A 26,166-nucleotide genomic window follows, 5' to 3' on the forward strand; every position below is an offset into this window, starting at 1 on the left:
CACTTTAGTTTAGTGCTTCACATAAATTTGGAGGACTTGCAAGAGGCAGATGAAGAAAAGAAGAGCCTCCAAAAACACTGGAACCTACACTTGAACCTACACAACTCAGTGGTGCATTTTTTACACCCCTGCTGCCTATGACTTTGGACTGTTGTCTGCAAGCATAAGTTGAAATACCTGGATGATGTCCCATGAGTAATTTTCTCAGACATTATGTGTTTGTTTTCATGGGCTGTGTTGTATTTCCTGCAACTGTTCGCTTGACTTTGACATGCAAAATTGGCAGTGTCCCTTTAATGTTGAAACATTACAATGCCAGTAAACACGTTTCTTAGGGAGCCTCCACCTCTCTCCTCCTCCATCTCCTGCTCCCTGTGAGAGTGACAGTGATGAACCACCCCTTGATTGCAAACAGTTTCACACAATACACACACAATATCCATTATTAAATTTTTCCAATTTTCCCATTCTTGTTTAATTTTGCGGAGATGAGCTTTTAAAGCCGCCGGTGCAAAATTTGTCTTGTGAGCACACTCATTCCATACGAGATGGTGGAATCCGCTCTGTTCAAGCGTGGCTGTGTAAATGGCTGTTGTGGCTGGGAGGTCGGCATGTTGTGGCTGGCTGTGCCTGTCTCTCCTCAGCCAGCCTCTGCGTGTCCACGGGGGGCCATAGCTTGCTTTCTGTTCCTGGACGGTGGAGGTAACGGGTGGGGGAGTGCTTAGGGACAGGGTGGGGGTGGTGGGAGGTGCACATACTTGCTCCTCATTGCCCCTCCATTATATGTGGTTGACCTATTTCAGTAGTGAGCAGCAGAGGAGGGGAGAGAGCTGGGAGGGGTACATGGCAAAATCACAGGCTGACAGAAGTCCCCTGGTGAGTGGAGCTGGGTGTGTGATTCCCTAATGCAGTCACCCCCAACACACTCACACAAAACAAACACACACACTAACTGCTCTCCATCCAGCCAAGTGTTTTTGCCTCTTAACACATCCATTAACAAGTGTGAGGTCTGGGTGCAATTCTGTACACCTTTATGCGTGTGTGTGTGTTTGTGACACAAATCTGAGGGAGTTTGTTTGCTTCTCTGTGTTGGACAATGAATCAATATGCCTACATTGTGTATTTTCTGTGTATTTTGTAGATTTTTTGGAATGCTTTGGCACTAATATGGTGATCAGTGAGTGCTTGTGTCCTGTATAGAAGCATTTGCTTTGTATTTCCACTCAGAGGTTTTTTCCTTGATACTTGTATGTATTGTTTGAGTCTGTGCATCTCTAAATTCAAATATGATTGCACCAAAAATGCAATCAGATCATGTCAGGATGTGATCACCCGGGCCTCGTTCTGACATGGTCTGGGCTGCATGGGACCACAAATGAATGAAATGGCCTCATCTTTGCAGTATTTGCACGGCAAGACAAAGCTCCCAAACACAAAAACAAAAGTCTGCACCGGAGGCGAGTTTCCATCTTGTTTTCCCCCTCTCTCTGTCGCTCTGATTTGTAACAGCATACTTTTGTTTACAACTTTTTCTTTTGGTTTTTGAATGCTTCTTTTTTGGGGGTAGTTTCAACCAGTATATATCGTCTCCACCACAGAAAAAAATTAAATGCGACCAGGGCAGCAGCGTCTGATCATAAATGGTCACTCAAGATTTATTTGAGATGCGCTCTGGCTCCAGGTGTGATCTGCCATCTATCTCAGCCGGATATAGAAACAGTCTGGATATACCTGATGCTCTGATACCACGTTTGCACGGGGTCACAGCGACAATATCGGTGTTCATGTGTGTGTATGAGCATGCCTTCATATGTTCACTTTTTTCAGTTTTTATTATGACATAAAGAAGCGGCACAATAACTGTACATTCGTTAATACAACTCTTTTCTTGAAGCTCCCCTCTCATCCAAACAGCTATGCACGGGAGCTGAAGACAGGGAGGGCATCAGAGAGAAGAGGCTATTTGGTTTAGCACGAATGCAATCGATGATCCAAGCTGGCTATGGTGTAGTGTGCTGTATAGGAGCCAATGTGAATATAATACCCTATCCTAATGTGTAATAGCAGCTATGTTGTCATTCCTCTACAAGCCAATATTACAAGGGAAAGGAACTGTGTGATATGGACTGAGACACCAGCTTTTCTGTCTTTCCTGTTGAAGCCAGTATATCGAGCCTGGTATGTTGATATGCCATATCCGGCACACATACAGTATTTTAAGGTACAGGACTTTTTGTTGGGCTAAATTTGTTGAGGGATATCTATTCTACAAAACACAAAAGCATGTGCATGTAAGGGAGGCCCCTAAATTAACCAGAAGTCCTGAGTTATCAGGTAGAATCTTGATACAGAACAACAAAGCCAGCACCCTACTGCCAGTGTACATGTACCTACTGTAGCCTATGTGCAGCAACCAGCATGTTGCAATTTCCCTGAATGCTTACAAAGCCCTTTTCATTTTAGGCGTAAGCCCAGCAAGCATCCTGGCTACCCTTGAATAAACATGCAGAAGGAAACAGTGGTGGTATAAAAAAAATAAAATAAAAAAAACAAGGGGAAAACTTCTCCACCACAAAACTACTGCGAGACAGCCAAACATATTGCGATTCCTGCTAAATTCCTCCACTGCCCCTCTCATTTGAGTCAGCTCAGCATATATGCCATAAAGTATCCTGACAAGTATTTTTTTAATCTACTTAGGTTTGTCGCAGTTGCAAGGATGCAAGGCCACAGAGATGTATTTTTATGATTGTGAATGCGAGCTGCATATCAAGTGTTCTCAGGAGTGCAGATCCTACATGAGGAGTTGCATTAATTATTGTTTTAATTCATGGGAAAATATGTCTGCAGATAAACCAGCTCGGCCTGCTGCATGTGTGCAAGAGCGATCATTCTTGCTCTTCACCAGCAGCATTAAAGGGTGATTTTTCAAGTATTGTAATGTGTGCGTGTCTGGTTTTTTTTCCACAATTACTTGGCACCAAAAGGATCATACAACAAAAAATTAAATGATAGCTCAGTCATGATTTGTATTACATAAAAAAGTGGTCTTTTATGTGTGGTTTTTGATGCACTTCCTTTGTCCCTGAGCCAGATCTTGGACACGCAACCCTGCTAATTTTGTATTAACACTGATCTAAGATTAACTTCAAATACAAGTGACACATAAATACCCATTTTAATAAAGTGTATCATGTGTTATAAGATATACTGGTGTTTTATTTCTTTTATGTATAAAAAAGTTGCTTGGGGTGGTGTCATGTGCATCACACTGTACGAAATGTACATTTCTTTAGGGTTTTTATACTTGGTGTCCACAGCAATAGTCACGTGACAGGTGAGCACATGGCTGGAGGACAGTTATCCCAATGGAGGGAACTCAAATGAGCTGAAATCAAGGTAAATTTGATTACTGGCTGTCATTTCCAAACAGCTTATATTTCATTTGAATGCACAAATAATAAGAAAAACAACATTTAATATTGTGCATTTTGTGTGTATTTAATGCTGATGCTAAAACAGACATTAGCAAGCCAACACATTGTGATTTTATTTTAGAAATGGGACATAATGTCTTTCTACAACAGTCATTTCCATCACTTTGTTTATTGTGATTGAAAAGACAATGCCAGTGTTGTATTTCTGACAATATTTTACTACTAAATTTCTCCAAATATGTGATTTTCTAAATGTTTCCAGACCAAAATGGACCATAATGTGACAGTCATGATAAGAACCAACAATCAGGTCTTTGAGGGTACAATAAAAATGCATTACTTTTGCGTTTACACTGTGAAAGACCATCTGATTTGTTCGGGACAGCTGTCAGACTTTGCAGAACAGTCTGTTCAGAAACAGTCTGATGACCAGTCAGCTGGACAGCGAAGCTTGTTAACTTACAGCAACACTGGCTAGATTCATCCATGTTTTTGCTACGGCGAATTGCTCCAGTATTCTCAACAGGAATGCTGTCATGTTTTTTTGCAGAGCCCCCATCCAATGTGCTCTACACAGTAAGTAAAGAATTAGCATGTTGTACAACAGCGGGCTTGTGTAACAGTATTAAGATTTTAACAGCATTACAGCCATATCTAACACTTGAGCTGTTGGGCTCAAAGCAGCATAATAAATTGCTGGAAAAGCGGATAGAGTTTGTGTTTTGCTTGTATTTTGCATTTGCGGTGCCACGTGCATGCGTGTATGTATGCGTGTGTGTGCGTGCGTGCATGTCATAACCCTCAGGGCCAGATATGGAGTCATGTCTATTAGCTGGCTATTGCGGCCGGGGTCTTGTTTTTATTATCAGCATCATAACGGTGGTGTGTGTGTGCCCTTTAATATATCACCTCCTGCTCTCCCTCTACTGATCCTGGGGCTAAGATTTATGATTCTGCATTACATCTGCCTTGTCACATTAATTCAGCCATCACACACAGACACATGTACACGCACGCAAACACATACCTCCCCCCACCCCACCTCACACACATACACACACACACACACACACACACACACACACACACGGAGTCACACCATCAAAGCCTGCATTAGGGCATACACCCATGTTTGGTGTATTACAGCGTACAGTAAATCCTGATCTTCCTATTTCCCATCACATCTCAGGTATTTAGTAGATGGCTGCAGGTTCCTGTACTCAGCTCAGCAGCAGGGTTGGGAACACAGGGGAGGACACGGTTCTCGTGAGAGAGAGCATTTAAAGGAAAAAGAGAACTTCCCAAAGCATTGTGTATGCCTTTTCATGGTTTCCCACCTTGCAATTTGATTGACGAGATGGTGAGAATGAGATTTAGGAGGTTGATGTGAGTATGGAGGCTGTGCATGGGTGTGTGTGCATGTGTGTGTCTCAGGGGATTAAGCAGGCAGCCAGATTCAGTGACAGACATGGAGAATAGACTGTGCTCTGGGGACTGTGTCTCACACATTCTGACACACTTCCAGTATGTAGTGTCCTTCAGATAAAGTGCTGCCAGGGATTTTTTTGTGTGTGTGTGAGGAGGGTTGGACATTTGAGTGCTTCAGGATATATATATATATATGTGTGAGTGAAGTGTGCGTACATATGTAGGGGGTGGCACATACTCCTCTGCATAATGGCATTCTTGTATTGAGAACACATTATAAAGGACTGACAGGATAATTGGCCATTCTTGCTGTCATTTGGCGTGACAATTATTATCAGCATCATCCATACATACATCTACAGTATGTGTCATGTGTTTGTGTGTATATCTTCTCTAGCCTTGCCTAGATGTATGAAAATATGCAATACTACAGTAATCCTACTGTATATGACTCTGCCTCTGCTGGTGTCACTGCTGTGTGCATGAAGAGAAAGATTCTAACTTAAGTAAAAGTATCTGTATTGTAATAGAATAATGGTCTATTTAATTTAAAAGTCCTGAAAGTGCTAAAAGTTTAAGTTAAAAATAAATGTGTTGCCATGAAAATGCAACATGTCAACATAAGGTGATAATGGCTGGGGGTACAAAATAAAACTGGCTGCATGTTTTCTCAGTTGTTGTATAGGAGCACTGCAACTCAAATCAGCTGAGTTGCAAAAGGCAAAGTGGCACACCAAGTGTGTTATTTTCAAAACTGAGATAAAATGTTGGCTGGTGATAATTGCCTTAAAGGATAGGTTCACATTTTTTATAAGTCAGCCTTAATACAACACAGAAATTTGTCTAAAATAGCATTTTGCATTCAATGCAAACATAAATATGTTAAAAATGTTTAGTGTTATCATTTATTTTATATTTGTTTTTATTATATTTGGCTAATTTTATTTGAGGCATTTTTTTGGCATATATGCTGTAATAGGGAGAGAAAGACACAGGAAAGGCGAGGGAGAGGGAGGGGATGACATCTTGTAAAGGGTCCGGGCTGGGCCACTGCGGTGAGGGCTTAGTACTAATGATACGTGCTCAACCCACTGAGCTTCCAGCATAGGTGTAGATTTAAGGTGGGACACAGGGGGCACGTCCCTCTCGGTATTTTGAACATGTGCATTGTCCCCTGCTTTCATTCAAAATTTAAGACATTTACACCATAGATTGATGCAGATACTAGAAAAGGGTTTGACCCCCTGTTTTGTGGTGCACTCGTTTTGTGTTGACAACAGTTTTTGCATTCTAGTTGACAATGGTGGACGCGTCGGAAAAAAACATGGACGTTACCGTTCTACCGTTGGGCTAGCTGTAGCCACTGTTAGCAATATCAGTTGATAACAACGTTCTATGTGGTATTTTGCACATACAGACAGCGTAGCAACATGCCCATGGATAAAGATTGAACAGTACTATGGGTATGGCTGACCTAATGTAAAACAAATAAGATAAAATTGCTATAAACAGTACTTTAGCAGAGTGTTTACTCACTATGTATGTGACCGACAGCCATCTTGAATTGATAAGTCGGGGTTGATGCAGTTGCTCCGAGTTTCTGAGCTGGAGATCCGATCTCAGGGTGTGTTCGACTTTAAACTTTTCCAACTGAGAACTGGGAATTTCCGACCTCCGAGTACAAAACAAACGCACCATTGTTTGACGCCCGCTCCACGAAACCTGCGCCCTTGTCTACCAGGGCACCCCTAATTTTTTTTCAAAAAAAATTTATGTGTCTTATCCTCTTTATTTCATCATGGAATTTGTTTATATATGCATGTAACTGTTTATGACATCATCAGTTCAATATGATTACTAGACTGTACAATAGGGATGGGTTTTGTAGGATCAGAGGCATACAGAGGGTAGTGTATCATGTTTTTACAACTGCATCTATGATTTATTGCAGTTGTATGACTTTAAATACCAATTAAATGACCTTGAGAAAAAAAATGTAAACTGTACTTCACACCTCTGCAGCCTTGTGTGAGTAAGGCTGATGAGCTTGAGGGTTGTAATTTGACACAGAAAATGAATTAGTTATCGCTAATTTTCTGCAATGTTTAGCCCTCCTCCAGTTTGCAGAGTGCCTGCAGGGTTGGTGAATGGCGCAATGACTGGTGAGAGATTTTTCCAGCTGTCTCTTTGAATATATTTCGTTGTCATTTTCATCATTGGTTCAAATCAGACATTATAGTATGACACGTATGTGCAGCTGTACACCAGACATAGATTAAGTGTCAGGCAGTGTCTTTTTTGGGCCTTCTGTTACAGGATGATGTCAAGTTTAAAGTATTGACATATCCTGTCAGATATGATTGGAACAGTTTTGAACACCTCTTTACATTCACAATTACTGTCTGGAGTTTATTCTGTTTGTGTAATAGTGATGGAGCTTATGGTGAGCTCAGATTGGTCCCGTGTTCCTCGTGTCGTCTTTCTGTTTGTATGTTTTGCATTCTGATCTTTTGGCCTTTCACTGGTGGCAGAACGGGGCTGCCCGCTGCTCTGGGCCAATTAGCCAAAGTAGAGGCATCGCATCAAGCCATTGGGCACAGTGAGGGGTCAGAGAGTGCGACACGTCTCCTCTGACAAGACCCGCTCCACTCCACAGCTCGCCGGTCGGTATGGGGTAGGGTGATGGCCCTGTCTGGCTTTGGGCATCCAGGGGTTTGACGTGTGACAAGTGAATGGGCATGCCAGTTTTTGCTAAAAGGACCAGTCGTTATGACTGCAAGTGAAGTGAAGCAAGAGGCTTCTGTATGCAATGGCTGCCTTAAAACTGTATTAAAGTGTTTGTGCATCACTGGATGTGTGTGTTTGGCAAGCAGTGGGTGGGCGGGGAGGCACAGGGGCATGACACATATTCATATTGACACCTGTCATTGAGGCCTTGAAGCATAAAGACAGCAAACACAAAACCTGCATGAAGTTAATTGGGGTTTGAATCGGGATCATCTGTGTTTGATGCCCTGTTCTACCTCTTTGGAAGGTGTTAGGTCGGACCCCCTGCTCCTTCCTTGCACCCCTTTCCCTTGCTTGTCTCTCCCGCGGACTCGACTCAAAGAGGGATGTCTGCGCTGCACCGTACTCCACCGTAAATTAGTCCCGGGTGGTGACATGGTGCTTGCTGGGTAATTTGGACAATGGGGCGTTTGACAGCTCACCCATCACAGCTACAGCGCCCCAGGGAGCCACTACTCCTCTTGAGCTTTTCTCTCTCTCCTTGCGCTCTCCTCTCCTCCCTCGGTGCTGATGGAGTGACTCTCTAAGTAGCAGCATCATTCTCCAATCAACCACCAAAATGGCTTTTCATCCAGGAGGGAGCAAATGGGGAGGGGTGGGGGTGGGGGATGGGGGGGTAATATACAGTGCAGAGAGAAGGTTGAAAAACCATAACTGCTGGAGAGTGAGCAGAAAAACATTTAGACAAGCGGCAGGAAAACAGAGATTGTGAATAAGAGCGATAAAATAACAACATCCCAAAAAGGGAATAAATAGAAAAAGACCTTACTAAGTCATGCATTAAAAAGCTTTAAATTAATAGCCACTTTAAGGAGATGATACCATAGATATGATATATAAGAAGACTTAAAGAACCAGCGAAATGCATTATAATTGCTAGCGATAATTGCTTGTGCATCAAAGCAATGTGACCTTTGCTCCTCTTAGATGAAAGACCTTCACCATCTTCACACATCGTCTTCACTCCTGGACATTTTAAGCAGTTGAACAAACAGTGTTGATGTCAATCCCACTTTGCTGCTATTTTACAAAGATCACCCATGTCATCCACCCATGAGTCATCTCAGCCTCTTTACAGAGTTCTCTTCTGTTAGTTATAGAGTGATGAAAGTGTCTGCTCATTTCTGGTTATCCAATTTATACGAATAGGACTCATTATTTTCTTTTAATTAAATAAATGCAGGCTGGTCTGTGTTTATTCTGAAAACCAGTTAATAGGTAAAAATGTGATTCAAATAAATCTATAATACAAAATCTGATTTTAAAAATGTCGCTTTTCATTTATAAATCCTTTACATTGGCGCATTCTCTCCCCATTTTTCTCTATTTTTGCTACCTGGAGAAATGTTTGTGTGTGGGTGGTGTAAAATTTCATAATTTTGATGTATTTTGGGGGTGAAAATTATTTAAAAAATGAGCCTTAATTATCATGATGTTTTGACCTTGCCTGTCCTGGCGCTGTGATGTGACTGGACAGACAGTGGCCAAGGCCTAGCATGACCCTGGCAACCGCCAGCTGCCTCCTGCCAGAGTGCAGCCAGAGAGGACCAAGTGAAGGTCAGGGATAAGGACCAGAGAGAACATGTAAACACCCCCAGTGAAAGACATGACTGGCTGCACAAAGACAGCAGCAGAGAAATTGTGCTGTGCTGTGAAACTGATTAACTTAATGACTGGTTTTACTTTATGTTGTTTTTATATGAGATTCTCCTCTCCTCTCTGACTTTTTAATAACCTAAGGTCACCACAGGAGACGGATAAAGGGAGAAGGGAAAACACGGGGTAGCGTTTATAATGTGAATGTCCATTTCTTAGTAGATAGATTTAAAATGCTTATCTCCAGGCCCACTCCTCCGCACCACGACTGCTTTCTTTTCAGCAGTGTGTTTGCACTTTACCGCAGTAGGCTAAATCAATTTGTCCAGATTCATTTTTCCAATTACATCACATACTCTGGTAAAGATAAGACCAATGAATTGGACTGTTCTATAATGCCCTGATTGAATTATTCATCCAGTTTATTTGGCGGCTTTAGTGTGTGAGGGCTCTCTCCAGGTCATTGTGATTCCGCCCCAGGATGGAATGACTATGAGCTGTGAACTGATTGGGAGGTTAATGTCGGAGCCACCTGACTTTTAACTTTAAGGACTGTCAGCTTGTTTTTTTCTTAACTTCTCCTCCCCTGCTAGGTTGTGTGATGGCAGGATTCCCCTGAGATGAAATATGAGTGTGCTTAGCATGCCCCAGCAGAGAGGCTCAGATAGGACAGGGCGAGGGAGGGGTCACTGGCCCCGAACAGTAATCAATAAATACCTGCTGCAGCCAAGCGTTAGATGGGGCCCTGCAGACAATGTGTGTAGACACATTAGTGTATATAAAGCACTTGGCTGGAAAGAGACATTAGAGTGGATGTAAGCCTAGGCCCACTTTGCCTGTTTCTCATGAAGCTTCTAAAGGATTCTGCTTTTAAAACAACAGCCATACATATTGATTAAAGCCTCTGGGATGTATGGGTCCAATACTAACAAGTATTGACCAGAAGAGGTCGTTACCATTGATTTATGTTCACTCAATATAATGGGTAGGTGTGCTCAAAGCACATTTATAGGTAGATCTGATTGACAGTCTATTTATCCTGCTTCAATTGACATGACAGCTGAGTGGTTTATTATTCTGCTTGACCACTCAGCTGCAAACCACCTCTTGTCCTTCCCCATTGCAGCATAGCAAAACATTGGCTAGTAAAACTCCCCGTTGTCTGCCTATCTGGCCGGCCACTTACCGATCTTTCTCTCTATCTGGAGCGGGAATGTATACAAGAGTGATGAGGAGGGTGAGTGGAAAGAAAAGTGAAGAGGGAGAAGGCAAGAGGGGACAGTAAGGAGGGTGAGGACGATAAATAGGAATAAAGCAGGAATGAAGAGGGAGAAGATTTATGCCAGTGTTCATCCTCGTTCATGCTTGACTCTCCCCTGATTGAAGGGAAACATTGGCCCCACTGATACAGCGCTTTCCTTGGGACAATAAATCTACGCGAGTACAGATAGAATAGAGAGAGCTTATCTTGCGCCGTGGTGTCAGAGCCTGGCATTCAAAAGCTGTTATCACAGACTCTCACATACAATATATAGCATGAGAAATACAGTCTTACAAATATTCAGCGTAGGCGTACAGTACAGGAAAACAGGTGCTAGATTTACTATAGTACAGTATATATGGTATATAGAGCATACATGGAGTGCGTGGTGTATAATCTGTATCTGTGGGAATGCATTTCTTTGTGTGTCAATATCATATCTAAGGCTACGTTCACATTGCAAGCAAATGTGGCTCAAATCTGTTTTTTGCTCTCATGTAACACAGATTGGTGGTTTCTAATCAGATCTTGGCCACTTTCATCTGTAGTCCTACTGTAAATCACACATATCCGATCACTGTCCATGTGACTGCTGTGAGAAATACCAGAATTCTTTGGTGTTTTTTCCATACATCCATGGTTTTTTCACGTCATACTTCACTGCGCAGGAGCAGGTCGCTCGCCATGCAGTGTCAGAGCGTTCCACTGAAACTAAAGAAGGCTGCTGCGCTAGGCTACCGCAGTTGCCAGCCAGTAGAGCCTGACTGTCAGTCGCTTTTTGACGGGGACAGCTTGCCTACATGCCGTGACAGCATTGTCGTGAGGTGGCAACAGAGATATTGGATTGTAGTCCTGGACACATGGATGGATTACTGAACGGGTCTGCTGGGCACAAGCCCTAGGGCCCAAAGTGTTGGAGAGCCCCCTGGCCTTCACATGCACAATGTCACTAAAAGTAACTTGTACCAACCAGGAAGCGACTCAAAATGACCTCAAAATGATGCAAAGGAACTGCAGAGAAACTACAAAAACAGGTAAAACAACCACAAAGAGACACAAAACGACAGCAAAGCAACACAAAGCAACCAAAAAAGACATAAAATGGCCTCAAAGAGAATCAAACGGCTACAAAAACAACCACAAAGCGACACAAAACATAAAGAAAAATGCATACCGATTACAAAGAGACGCAACACCACCACAGTCAGTCTGTCTTGCTCCTGTGTAGGAGAGGTGGTGAGGCCCGTTGCATATCTGTGCCAAGGAGCCCGTTGTCTCCTAGTCCGCCCATACATGTACATCCTGAGGTTTCGGAGAACAGCTCCTCTGAGAAACCCTCTACATTGGGGCCCCACCACTCCTGACTCCCCTCCCAGCTGCACCCGCACCTCGGTTACCTCAGAACTACCAGCAGTAGTTGCTTATAGAGCCAGTGGACCGAAAGCCCATTTGTACGACAGCCCATTAACTCGAAAACAAATTCCCTACTACTCTACACACTCTCTCAATCAGAAGCATATGGCTAATTATTATGCAGAATGATGTCATCAGACGTTCCTACTATGGCAGTCATCCGGGAGATCGCTGTGTCATTCATTTTTTCCCCAAATGCCTGTTTTGCAAATGTGACGTTTTTTGCTGTTGTTTCAATGCACGTGTGTGGCGTTACTGGTTGCATGTGAGGAGTTTCAGGGCAGAGATCAGTTCACACTGATGTCAGATATCACACACTTCAAACATGAATGGCAACAGTCCAGACAGGAAGGTCGGATCTGGTTGGATAATCAGTATTGAGCATTAAGCCCTGTAATGTGAACTCAGCCTAACTGTCTCTATTTGTCTCTGTCTGTATTCGTTTATAGTTATTGACTGATTTGGATGATTTGGATGGGGGACCCTGTCTCCAGTGTAACAGCACAGATGGACTCACACTGTTGGTGAATCACTGCACAATAATCTTGGTTGTGCTCTGCCTTGAAATGCTATTTTTTGCCCACTCTAGAGAAATCTACAGAAATCTTTCTAGGTCTCGAGTTGGCACATTTCCAAAACATCTTTCACGGAAAATCGACTTTGGCCTCCCGTTGACACATGACGTCAACAACATGTAAAATGACCAGCATTTTTGGTCTGAAGTGTATTTGTGAAGAGACGATGAAGGAGCAGATGACGGCCAGGACGCGGCCTGGACATGGACTCAGTGCTTAATGCTTTGTGGACGCTCCGTCATCAGTTTCCACTGTTCTCAGCACAATAGACCTCATTAATGTGACTACAGTATCGATGGTCCAGTAATAGTGGTGTACTGATTGCAGTGGTGAGGAGTAATAATGATTCAGGAGATACTGCTGTGGCTCATTTTAAGGTATACTTGAACTGCATTTGCTGGATGATTCTTTTTAAAGCCAGCCGGTGTTCATTTCTAATGTAGACTATTGATGTAAGCTACTCATTAAACCCCTGTTGTGTCCAAGATTCAGTGAGACGATGGTCACCCGGACAACGTTAAAGGAAAGTACTGTCAATGCAAACTTGTAGAAAAAATTAAGGAGCACACTGTAGGAAACTTGGAGTTCGGCTAATTGGACAGGTCGTGTGGGTCTTGGCGAGGTGTTTACCGTTTAACGAATAGCCCAAAGTGCAACAGGGTGTAAACTCTAACCTCATACATTTGATGTGAATTTCTGTGTGCTTGTGACGTGTGTTTGGTGTGGGTGTTGCACTCTTCTCATCGCAACAGTTTGTGTATTTATGTAACACAGATATTCTTTTTTAGCTCAAGATGTGTCTCTTTTTTTCTCTTTGAGCTCGATTTGTGTCTTATCTCTGACACTGTGCTTTGATATGTAGCTGTGCCAGTGTTAAGGTCTGACTTTGATTCGCTCGTGTCCAAAATGTAATCATCCCTTAATATTGCTACTCCCACAGCCAAAGAGGGGCTGACTGCCAAGACCCTCTCATACCTCCCATCACTCCCACTTGCTACGCTTGGATTAATTTGATTAATTCATATCCTTCTTTAATTTTTTTTTATTTCTCCAAACCGTTTTGCCCTCTACCTGATGAATTCATTGTCAGTGTAAAAAGGCAAATTTCATTCATACATTAACTTTATTTTTGAGGGCAATTTGCAGCTCATTTATCTTCCAAACTTTTTGTAGTTGGGATGTGGGACTGATATAAAATTCAACTAATATTCAATTTGAGTCTTAAAATATTCACTAATAAGACTTACAATATGAATTAGGAAAACTCACCCCAATTACAGAGCAAAATACAATTTGAATAAAAGTGCTGCGAGGACATATTTCATTAAATTTTAAACACTCAATATGGAGGCAAATTTTCTGATTAAAATCAAGCCACAGAATTACAAATGCTCGGAAAAATCCATATTGCATATCAAACAGTGGAGGCATGCCATATTAATGTTCCTATTAAAGGGATATGGCACTAAAAAGGTAGGGGGAAGTATCTTGCATTTCATATTTTATCTGTACAAGTATGGTAATATGTTCTGCACTTGTTGAGTATTAGGTTTGTGAATATACACACCATAGCTGCTTGTATCCACAAAGATTGCATCATCTTGAACATGGAGATGCTGAAACCTCTAAACTATTTTATCATGAGTTGTCTTCTCATTGCATATGAATGGAGACAGTAGGAGGGGGAGCCAGAAAAAAAAAGTAATGTTTCTCTTTGAGCTTCTTGTTGCTCTCAGTATTCTGTTCACCAGGGAGTGAGGAGGGAGGTGCTGGGATGCTGGGTGTTGGGTTTTTTTGGGGGGGGGGGGGGTGATTGGAAGGAGTCAGGGTCTTTCATTTTGTCACGTGGTGTCTTTTTTCATTTCTGGGCTGATTTTTCACTGGAGGGCTAGTTCCATTCACTTGAATTTATTATTTCTTGCACTGAGGAAGTTGATGAATTCGAATATCTGTGAGCGAGTTTGTGTGTGTGCCTCTGTGCGCATTAATGCCTGCGCGGGTGTATGTGTGTGCGAGCATGTGAGGCGCGCGTCTCTCTGTGTGTAAGGGAGCGACGCTTTCATGGCTGTTTCAGATCTCTCTGCCTCACAGTTCGACAGAGCAAGGGAGCCAGGAGGGAGAGGGAGATGGAGAGATAATGGGAATGGAGGGTGAAAGAAGGCTAACACAATCTTTAATGAGTTTCCTTGGCTCTCTTTGCCTGTTTCTGGGTCAGGGTCCCCTGGCTGAGGATGTGGGTGGACTGTGGACTGCGGAGCAGAAAAGAACAGACTAAGCTAAGGTCTACTGAAATAGACATACATTAAAGAGTCATAACCTTCATAAAGACATAAACGGTGGAAAGCTCAACAATAGGGCTATAACAGTTTGTGTGTTTTAACCAAACCGTCATGGTCCAGGGGTCACGGTCCGGTTGTGCAGCCACACGCACAATATGCGGTGTGGAGATTGGTGCACCAAAGCTGGAACCAAAGTTCACAAGCATGAGTTCTGCCTGGAAACTTTTAGCCATACGCTGTTAGCAAGCGGATTGGCATGCAAGTCAGCCACACTATGGTGAGGGTAAATGAAATGGTGGGAGACCTGCCTGTTGGTTCCCAGTCAGCTACAACAGCAATGGACAGCGAGTTGTGTATGAAGACCTTGACACACCAAAGAGACATCAAAGAACTAGTGGCGACCGAGGCGGACATTTGCATCACCCCAAGTTGCCTGTGTCTCGGACAGATAGTTGCGTTTGAACATATCGCAAAGACTACAGACTACAGCCCACTAGCATGTACATTCTGCTCCTCCATGAGATGAAATAACTCTCCATCCCAGCAGGCAGTGGTAGTCTGTATTTGACTTTACAAAAGGAAAACAGGAAGACCGACAGGATGAACTCAAATGCTAGCTAGAAAGTTAGCACATCAGCAACAAAACCTGATGTTGAAAGCACAAAGGATAATTACACAAACACAAACATAACGGACCATTTCTGCCAAAGGGCTCAATGGCTAAGAAAATTATCTTACCTAATATAAGTTTTCTTAGATGTCAGGCCCTCTTGACTTCTGTTTCTCTTGTTGTGCACTGAGCTGTGCTGCCAATCAGTGTAATTTCATACACCAATGGACTCACCCATCTCCGACCCTGATTCAACATGCTGAATCAGCCAAAGAACAGCTGGCAAGGGCCGGCTAGTGATGCCTAGTGCCAGTGGTGCAGGACATGTCACAAAAACTAGGGCAACAGAGACTCAGCGACAGTCCGACATTGACCGACGGCCGACTGTTGGCCTGGTGTGCCCCAAGATGAGGAGGGTGTGTTGGCATTGGTCTACCATTGTAGGGGACGTGATTAGTTGTATTTTGGTATTTTTAATTTCATTGCATAACAGATGCTTTTCAATTTTTATAATGAAAATAGTTTATCAAAGTTTCCAGTGGGTAAAATGCTACCTCAGTCTCCAACAAGAGGATTTCTTTGAGATGTCTTTGACTCCTTCCAGTGACGTAGTTCTGATTACATGTGTATGTGCTGACTTTGTCATCGGGAGGAGGAGGAGGAGGAGGAGGAGGGTGGACACGGCTGCCAATCTGCAGACCACTGTTTGAAACCAACAAACAACAAAACCGGTTGTTTTTAGCTCGACATCGTCGGCATACACAAACATACACAAACACTTTCATAACAGCACACGGACAAACCCTCCTCCCTCGTGGTGAGGATGGCTTTGGTCATTTTCTGATTGGCTCCCCCTGCCCTTTCATTTCCTAGCAATCAACTTCAATCTGTGGCAGGTATGGAGGGAGAGATAACATTAGAGAGACATCGTGGGGAGATATCTGCTCAGCCGAGACATTATTTAGTGCTCCCGAAGCATCCAGGAGGCAACCTCTGTCAGACAACAAGGCTCCAGCGTGTCCACACAGGACAGGGAGGCGGGTAGATAGAAGGACATGGAAGAATTACTGATGGGCTGATAAACTCTTTTGTTATCCGAACAGTCTGCCTTCCTGTTTCTGTTCTCCTGTGCTATGTTTCTGTCCGTCTGCCCAACTCCATTTCGATGTCTCAATCTATGTCTGTCTGGCTGAGTTACTCTCACCGTCTCTCTCCGTTCTCCCTCCCTGCCTCACTCACCTTCTGTTTCCCACTGTATCTCTGTCTCTATTACTGTGCCTTCTTTCTTTCACACTTGTGAATAATTGATGTCTACCGGTTCGATGGTAAGAATAGAACAGTTCTGGAGGTGACAAATGGGGTGGCGAATAGGCTTCATCCTCCTCTCTTCAAAGAGTTAGAAAGTTAGCCGTGCTTGCTTGTGGGCGTGTATGCCCATATATTTGTGTGCTTGCGATGTTTGTGGCACTGTGAGCGTTTTGTTCACGTTTGTGTGTGAGTGAGGGAGCGCGCGCACACACACAGTTGTGTGTATGTGATTTAAGACAGGGAGATGAAAGGGAGTTGTAATTACAGGGAAGCGTATCTGTCTACTGCAGAAGTATCCGAGGAATGGCACAAACTGGGCCAAAAGCCTGAGGTCATTAGATCTGCTGCATGTGTGTGTGCATGTGTTCATGTGTCTGTGAGCTAGTGTGTGTGTGTGTGTGTGTGTGTGTGTGTGTGTGTGTGTGTGTGAGAGAGAGAGAGAGAGACAAAAGCAAAGAGAAAGAGAGGGAGAGAAAATGGAAGACAGAGAGAGATCAGCTTATAACTTCAGTTCCTCAGAGTCAACCTCTGAACTCTGCTTCTCATTATTGGCTCTGCCTCTCTGTCGTTTCTCAGCAGTAGCTGCTTGTGGTTAGACCAAGCAAGGCCCGATTTCTGTAAATCCATGCAGCCTTATTGCCTGAGAGGAATCCCAGAATTTCCTGCGCTCTGAAATACACTTGTGTAAACATTCCAAAATATCAAATGATAGGGATTTCACTGTGTGCTGTGCAAATGGATAATCCCATGCAAAGACTGCGGTTATAATACACTGTCCCACTGTCTCTTGTCTGCTTTCTTTTCTCTCCCAACCCATCCTTTCTTTCTCTTTCTGGATCTCTCTGCCTCTGTTCTCAACTTCTCCTTCTCTTCATCTTTCCTTTCATCTCTTCCTCTTTCCCTGCCGCCATCTCTCTCTTCACAGTTGAGGATGACTTCATTGGTCTCGGTGATTTGCCGGAAACCTTCCCCTCAGACCCGCCCGAGCCGCTGCCTGTGTTTTTGATGGAACCGGAGGAGGCCTACATAGTCAAGAACAAGCCGGTCAACCTGTACTGCAAGGCCACGCCCGCCACCCAGATCTACTTCAAGTGCAACAGCGAGTGGGTTCATCAGAAGGAGCACACTGTGGAGGAGCGGGTTGACGAGAACTCTGGTCAGTAAAACAGATCAGTTACATACACATTCATCTGTGCATCTAAATCAACTGTCTACTAAGTCAGATTCACATGCACACGTTTGAATTTGCAAATGCCATTATGCAGTAAAGATGTTTTTTTAATCAATATAACGAAGAAGGATTTATCTCAAATGTATGTAATGTATTTGATTTCCTACAAAATCCAATACTGTCGACTAAAATATAATCAATTTTTAATGCTTATGTTTTAGAAACTCAAAGCAGTTGGTTAGGGATTAGTGAAATATCATTTGGGGGTAAAAATCTGGAAGAACTCAATGTTTCCTTGAGGCATTAGACAGGATACATGCATTGCTTTGCGTGCCCAAACATTCACCCTTCCCTTCACCCTATGACTCCTGTGCAACATTAGCAGATCACACTTCCTGAACTGACAAAAAATGTCGCCAGATGTCATCATTCAGGTAGCAATAAAAGCCCAGTCACCAGAACGGATATGTTACATTCGTGTGGATCATATGTATCACGGACACTTCTAAAATGATGTGGTTCAGATTACACTTATATGACTTTCTGGAGGAGGAGAGGATGGTGAATGACATGACACTCAGATGAAATGGCTGCCAAGCAGCAGTCAGCAGCAGACCACTGTTCAACACGAACAAACAACAGAAGCGGATATTTTAATGACAGCTGTGTGTGTTGCAACAAAACTGTATTTTTAAACTGAGTATTTAATGACACATTTCCAGCTGTGTTAGTGGCAACTGAACCAGGTATTTTAAGCCAAAACATGATGTTTTCCTAACCTAAACTAAGTGGTGTCTGTGCCTAAACACAGAGGTGGGACCAAGTCATTTTTTTGTAGGTCACAATTAAGTTTCAAGTCTTTGCACTCAAGTCCCAAGAACTTTTGAGTCCTAAATAAGTCATAATGTGCTCCTCAACACATGTAATGCCATTTTAATAACAATGCAATGATAAATTAGATTAACCAAAATCATGAAGGCTTTTTAAAATTTGTAGTTATTTGTTACAAGAAGTTCGTCAGAAGTTGTGGCATTACCGTCTAAATTTCAACCTGCACTGCATACTGCAAACTGTTTCTTGCTGACCACTGTGTAGTTTTTTGTTTTTCCAAATGTCGCTCTTTAACGTAAAGTTAGTTCTTCACGGTTCTCTCTTGCTGCTTGATTGGATGCCATCAGATTGGTTAAAGCAAAGTGGATCTTGAGAAATATGTGTTGACTTGCATTAAAAGCAATGATGCAAGTTGATTTAGGAACTGAAAGGAAATTAAATGAATTGTAGCACACTTTTTTATACGTACATTGGGCTTGGGGAAAGGTATCGGTAGCATGGAAATCCAGACTCAAATCTAGAAAGGTTTTGAGTCTGGCCCTCACTGACACACCCTTCCTACCCAAGGGGCGGCACTAACTGAGGCATTTCAAATGCCGCCGCACGCAATTGGATAGCACGATGGCCAATCAGGGCAAAAAACAAGGTGACATATTCACTGCACTAAGCCCCATTTGTTTGTCAACCAGTGGGGCTAACTGATATATTACGCTAGGGCCACACCGCCCACGGAAGCGCCGCGAAGAGCCTCGAAGCGCCGAGAAGAGAAGGCAGTTTCCTTTCGGCGGCCATGTTAACCGACTGCGTCGTCCACACTGGCCGCGCCGGGAAGCTCCACGGCAGGCTCACGATTTGCAGCGATCAGTTTGGCGTCTGCTCTATTTTCTGCGCGAGCCGCGAGCGAATCTGACAAGCCAGGCAGTGAAAAACAAGAGCTGGGAGCAGAATCGCTTGTCGACGGCGTGGAGAAATGCGCGTCTGATGTGAACGGAGGTGCTCCGGCGCGCGCGAGAATTTCGGTGCGCTGCGCTTCCGTGGGCAGTGTGGCCCTGGCGTTATGCTTTTGCCATATCCCGTCGGCAAAACAGCAAAAACGTCCTGCTCCATCATGTTACGCCCGCCCAGAGCCCGCCTCTGTCAGATAGACTGATCTGATTGGTCCAATTGGCGATTCAGTGGGCTCTTCTCATCGGGGCCAGATTCCCGTGCAATGCAAATTCAAATTTGCTAGGGACGGGGCATCTGGATTTCCAGGTTAAGGTATCGGGTATTTTCAAGTCAAAAGGCTCAAATCCAAGTGAAGTCACAAGTCTGTAATGTTAAAGTCCAAGTCGTGTTACAAGTCTTTTTTATTTTTGTTGAGTCAAAGTTCATCAAATTGGTGACTCAAGTCTGACTCGAATCCAAGTCATGTGATTCAAGTCCACATCTCTGACCACACATTAACCAAAGTGTGGTCACAACATTACACTGAAAATTGCAGTGTAATGACATGCAGAGTTTCAACATATCTGCTACATATGAAACATACAAATGTAACATATCCATTGTCTGAAGAAATGTACAATGCCAACTCTGGTGATTGGGTTGGCAAATTAGTAGCGTAATAATTTTTTGTAGGAGGTGGGGCTATTTGAAGCACACATACACAAATGCTTACAAAAATATTTGCAGAACACACAATGCTTATCTGCTTATCAATCTTTCAAGCAAGATTCTTTGATCATCGAGTGGCATCTTATGAGCAGAGAAAGGCTTGACTTAGAGCATCTCAGTGAGAACATCTTTCCCTTCTTTTGGCATATTAGCACCACAACTGTAGTGTGTGCGCTTATGTACATGTTTGTCAGCATCTAGAGGAAGTAAAGGTAGTGAAGCTCCAGCAGGGTTGTTTTCAACAGAATTCAGCCCCCGAAGGCACCAGAGCCATTACACACAACAGCCCAGCACTGATTGGCTACATTCAGCTGCTGTATTGGAAATTGAGTTCTTTCTGTCGCCCACAGGTACCAATCACATCGCATTTACCCTTTTCATCCCACTGTTTTGCCACACACACGTCTGCATCCTCACACACAGACACACCAACAGCTGCTCCTTCACTTACATTTGAATGTTTAGGCACGTAAGCACACACTTACATACACTTCAAGGGTTGGTAAGCATTCTCTTGCATGTTGTATCTGAGGTGTTTCATGGAAAATACCTCTCAAGTGCTGTTTTGCCGAACTATATGAAAAACACAGTATTGTTGCGAGCGCAGGTACAAGATACAAAAGCAGATACAAAAGCAGTGTTGTAGCCAGCACAAATACAAAAGGAGTATTGGAAAAACAACCTGAATCCCAACCTAGAAATCCTTTCATTTTGACCTACTGTACTTTAGGAAGAATACACAGATCTGAGGATGTGTTTCATAGTTATGATTATGACAAAGAAGAAGGTGAAGGTATCAGCGGCTCTTAGCCTTTGTGTCACAAGGTTTTGTGCTAAAAGCATCAACATGGAAAACAACCCACACATCACACACACACCCACTCCACACAGCTATATCCACAGGCTATTTACTGCACTGATATTCATTCATTTATGCCCTCGCGCCCCACACACACAACACCACGAGAGCCCAGTGGATGTGTGTAGCCTCTCTCAGCCCACTCCATTGCTCTCTGATTTCCCCAGATTGACAGAAAAGGAGCACCGATAGAAACTGGCCAGCCTGGTCAATACCACTGATAGTGTAGCCTGAAGAAATTGGATCTCTCCTTCTCTGCCCACCTCCCTCCCCACTCCCCTGTGTTTCTCTTTCTCTCCCGTCCTGTCTCTATCTCACTTTCATGTTGGCGATAACTTCTGATCTTATGAAAATAAGACGAAATGAGAGATAATGAGATTAAGAGAGAGTGCAAGGGACTGAGCGAGAGTGGGGACAGAAACTGTGAATGTCGGTTTTTTAATTAAGGGCGCTGGCTGCATCCATTGTGTCTGATGTTTGACACACTGGGTTGACAACTGAGGTGCTGTCCATTTTTAATGTGTACACAGGAACAACATTGTGGGCTGTTCGTTTGGATACACCATTAGTGTTTGGCACTAAAAATAGAGTAGTGGTCTTGAAAGGCTTAACTGTAGTTGGACGATGGCTGTTTTGGTCAAATTTAAATCACCCAGTGCCTTTGTACCACTTATTTAATACTGCATAGGACCATTTTTATTGGACAACTTCTGCAACCCAACCCTCCAGGGAGGAGGTTGGGAGAACAGGAGAACATTTTAAAACTTAATAGCTAAACTGACCATTTTAGAGCATTTGAAACAAAAATCTTAGCTCAAGGGTTTTCAATACTTTGACCACAGTACCATTTTAGGGAGCCAGCAGGAAAAAGTGCACACGCTATGACTTTTTTTATTTTAAGCACATATTTTACTACATTCTCGGAACCCATCGGCTGTATTTGGCGTCTGACTTCTGGCAGACGGTGATACAGCCTCTGGGGGCAGACCCCCGATTTTTTGGCATTCCGGTTTGATTTGGGCGGAGGAGGCGAATTTCCATTTCCGACCTCCGTTTATATATAAATAAATATGCTGAACCATTGCGATGGATTCGGAGTTTGCAGTGACGCCAATTATGTTCCGCCTCGTTAGTTCACCACCCAGAGCGTTTAACCTGGCAACAACTGCAGCCGGCTCAAACGTGATTGGTCAATATCACGTGGACTACAAACAGCCTACAGCCGGAAACCAGGGCTCTTCTGCTCTTCTTCCGGAGGTAAGATTTCCGGGGTTTGCCTACAGACTCTATATTCACTGAATGTAGAGTCTGTATATAGAGACTAATTTTACTATGAAATTTTTAATAACTTTTTTTGACATACTATACTATGGGCCTGTCCCAATACCCACACTTCCCCTAGAAATACCCACTTGCACTTGGTTGTGCACGTTCACATTTAGGCTATGGTGTCCCAAAGTGAAAGTGGTTTCCAACACTTAAAACCCGCCCTAGATTCCAAGGGAGCCCCCGCCCACACTTTCAACGAAGTGGAAGATGAAATTTCCCAGAAATTTGTGGAAATTTCCCACAAAATCGATCAGAACTAGAAGACGTCGTAGGCGCCTCCTGTTTTCAGCATTTCTTCTCCGTTGATTCATCAGACAGAGAAGAATAAACATAACACACTCCGCAACACAAGCGCTGGAGCCGGCATTTTCAAACCTGAATGACTACCGGTATCTTGCGTCGTTACTACGCGTGACGTATGCCTGCGTGTTGGCCACGCCAGTTTGCATGAAGTGGTGTCTCATTTCTTAGGGAAATATCTCTACCCTAATATTTCTCACTTCCCTCATCAAGGGTTAGCTGGCAAACAAGGGCAGTCAATACCAAGTGGAAGATTTAAGGGGTAGAAACGGGATTGGGCCTATGACTTTTTCTGAACTTTTTATGACATACTAACACTTTACCAAACTTGTAACAATCGACAGCAATATAGCCTACATACAACTCAAATTTAATTCTAGTTTCCCAATTTTTAATGCATTTGAAAGTAATGAAATAGAGACAGAACAATGTTTGAAGCTGATTGTACCCACAGCAGCTGAACAAAGGCTTCTGCTGGGGTACAGTATTGCCACTTCACTGTAATACTAGAAGCAGTAGTAATAACAATGGCAATCTGTTACATATCTGCCTAGCTTTATACAGTATTTTGTCTCATTAAGGGTGAAATACAGTGCCAATAAAACCTACTCACCCCCCTTTGGAAGCTATCATGTTTCATTGTCTTACAACACTGAATCAAAGTTCATTTAATGTGGTAAAAACTACACAATTAACACAAAATTAAACATTCTTGCAGTGTCCTATGTGCAGAACATCTACTAATATTGCATTAAACACTGACTTGACAGGGGTGAATATTTATTCAAACAAGTATTTTGTATTTTTATTTGTAATTCATTCAAATAATTTTGCAGAGAGGTATGTTTTCATTTTGACATTAAAGGGTCCTTTTCCGTTGCTCAGTGTCAGAGAAGCCTCAGTGAATCTGCTGTGACTCAGTGTTGTAACACAATAAAACATTAATACTTTTTACGGGCACTGTACACTGTGACGCAAATAAGATGTATGCGTCATAAAAATTACTTCCCGCTGAAAGCAGTAGTTACCATGCAATCAGCTATAGGGGGCTTGTTTCTCTGATAGCCCTTCCCTGCACAATGTTCTCCACAGTATGAAACGGTTCACCTACAGCTCTCCACTGCAGCTTTTCAAGAGACCTCACGCAGATCCCATCTAAAGGCTTTTTAAATCAATGGATGTGACATGCCATGAGCCACGTGAAGCACACATGACACACGAGCATTGATGCAAAAAGCAGTAGCAGTAGGGAAGTTTTATTTGTGCAAACATGTGGCCGCGACCCAGTTTTGCATTAAAACAAGACAACACACATGAGAAGAAGCCACAGATTCAGATCACATGTACAAAATGTGACTCAGGAAGGAGACAAGAGTAAAAAGATTGTATGAAGAAACAAAGCATGACAGCAATTTTTACAAACGGTGATCTCCGCAGTGATGATTAAGCTTCAGAGACTCACCCTGTTGTCACCTGAACACTGTAGCATTTACACCACAGTGCTGCAGGCAGGTTATATTCTGTTGTGAGCAAAAAGAGCATTGATCTGAGCAAATGAGCAGCAAATTAATTCTAAGTAGACACAGCCAGTGTAATATACACTGGAGGCATCTTGTCACTCTCTCTGAGATATGAGTTAGAAGATCAAACAGGAGTACTCTGCATCTGGCCAGATAATCAGAGCAGTGACCAATGCCTCCTTTTCTGCCTGACTGCTCCGATCAATAATGTTAGCCAGTGCTAACACTAAGGAGCTAGGCTAGCTCACTTTAATGACCACATTAATAATGAATCATCTCCAATGAGGCGCCCTACTTCAGCCAGCTATTAATTGGGCCTATTGTAGAATCATTTCTACTGCTAATGGCCACATTGACATGTGTGAAGTAGCCCCTCATCACTGGTCCTGACATGGGCCACGCTTGCTTTGCCCCCCTTGATGGCAAATTGAGTGGAAGTCCGTGTCTGTTTTGTTGTTATCATTGTAATGCTACACGGTGTACTTAAAGCTACTAGCTGAGCAAACACATGAAGTCACTGGATGAGGTCAGCAGGCTCAGTTCAGAGCCTTGCTCTTCTGCTAGAGTGATCCTTCTGATGTGTTTCAAGTGCAGCACGTCAGTATAGTTTAATCCTGCTTTACTAATAGCAATGAAGTCATGAATGACTCTTGAAGTAGACTTAGAGCTGGTCGTCATCACCACTTGAGGCTGTCGTACGATGCAGAGGGCTTATGCTAACAACATCAGACAGATAATACACCACTATAGAAACTTATTCTAAACAGTCTGGAGCACAGACAGAGAAAAAATTAACAGATTCTTCCGCATGTTTTACACCCTCAGAGAATTCATATCTTCTTATTGTTTCCACTATTGATTTTCCCTCTCTCACTCTGTGTGATATCCTCACATCCATCATATCTATCCGTGACATCCTCAAACTAACAATACGCATCCTCTCAGACACATTGGCATACAGTGCAGACAACCACAGACGCACACCCTCGGACGCATGTGGACACACACATGCATGCAGAAGCAAATGCGCGCGCAACAGACGCGGCTGTTCCTCTGCCTGTCGGCACACTGTGTAAATTTTACATGAGAGCTAAGCTGGTGTGTGGGATGTCACTCTGCTTGGTGTGTGTGCCAGAACAAGGAGGCTGTGTGAATGCACTGAACCTGAAGTAAAATGGCATGTTCATTTTTTAACCATCCAGTCTCTTTGCATTTTTCATTGCTGCTCGAACAGTAGAGCAGATCCAGAAGCCTTTTCTTTAACAAATTGTGATCATCCTGAACTGGGAGAGGTATGAAAGTCATGGTTATTCACATGCATGAAAAAAGAGTGAGATAAATATATTCACTGCGAAGATACTATCAGTCTCGTGTTGACAGAAATTGCTGTATCAGTAAGTATTTATTAGGATTTCTATTCTGTTGTAGCAATATGTATGACAGCAGTTATAATCATTTGTTTGCTTTGTAATACGGACTCTTTCCTGCCACAATGTCTTTGTCATGCAAACTAAACTGAATGAAATGTTTGGGAAAGTAAAGGAACATAACAATTGTCATTTTTCCTAACATGAAGGTAACAAAAAAAAAAAAAAAAAGATTATAGCTAGAATTTTCTTAGAAGTCTGTTGCAGTGAGCTCGCACAAATTACACAACACTGATTTGTCAAAACTCAATTTTAGATTACTGGAAAAGGTTCACAGAATGATTCAGAAAGGTCCTTTTTATCTCTCGTTCAGCAGGTAGTGAACCACTAAGCAATGAATTAGATTTTAGGCCAAGATTGGGTTACTGATTGAACG

The 26,166-nt window shown here is 43.0% G+C and overlaps 1 protein-coding gene across 3 annotated transcripts in view; it reads left to right on the top strand.

Moving 5' to 3' along the window:
- Positions 1–26,166, top strand: part of unc5cb (unc-5 netrin receptor Cb) — a 148,274-nt gene that overhangs the window by 62,848 nt on the left and 59,260 nt on the right. For all 3 annotated transcript variants that reach the window (XM_049603744.1, XM_049603745.1, XM_049603747.1), the window contains exon 2: positions 17,623–17,853. In XM_049603744.1, the coding sequence (XP_049459701.1) occupies positions 17,623–17,853 (231 nt within the window). The remainder of the gene's footprint in view (positions 1–17,622; positions 17,854–26,166) is intronic.

The sequence above is a fragment of the Epinephelus fuscoguttatus genome, linkage group LG18 (genome assembly GCF_011397635.1).
Source record: "Epinephelus fuscoguttatus linkage group LG18, E.fuscoguttatus.final_Chr_v1".
NCBI classification, from domain to species: Eukaryota; Metazoa; Chordata; class Actinopteri; order Perciformes; family Serranidae; genus Epinephelus; species Epinephelus fuscoguttatus.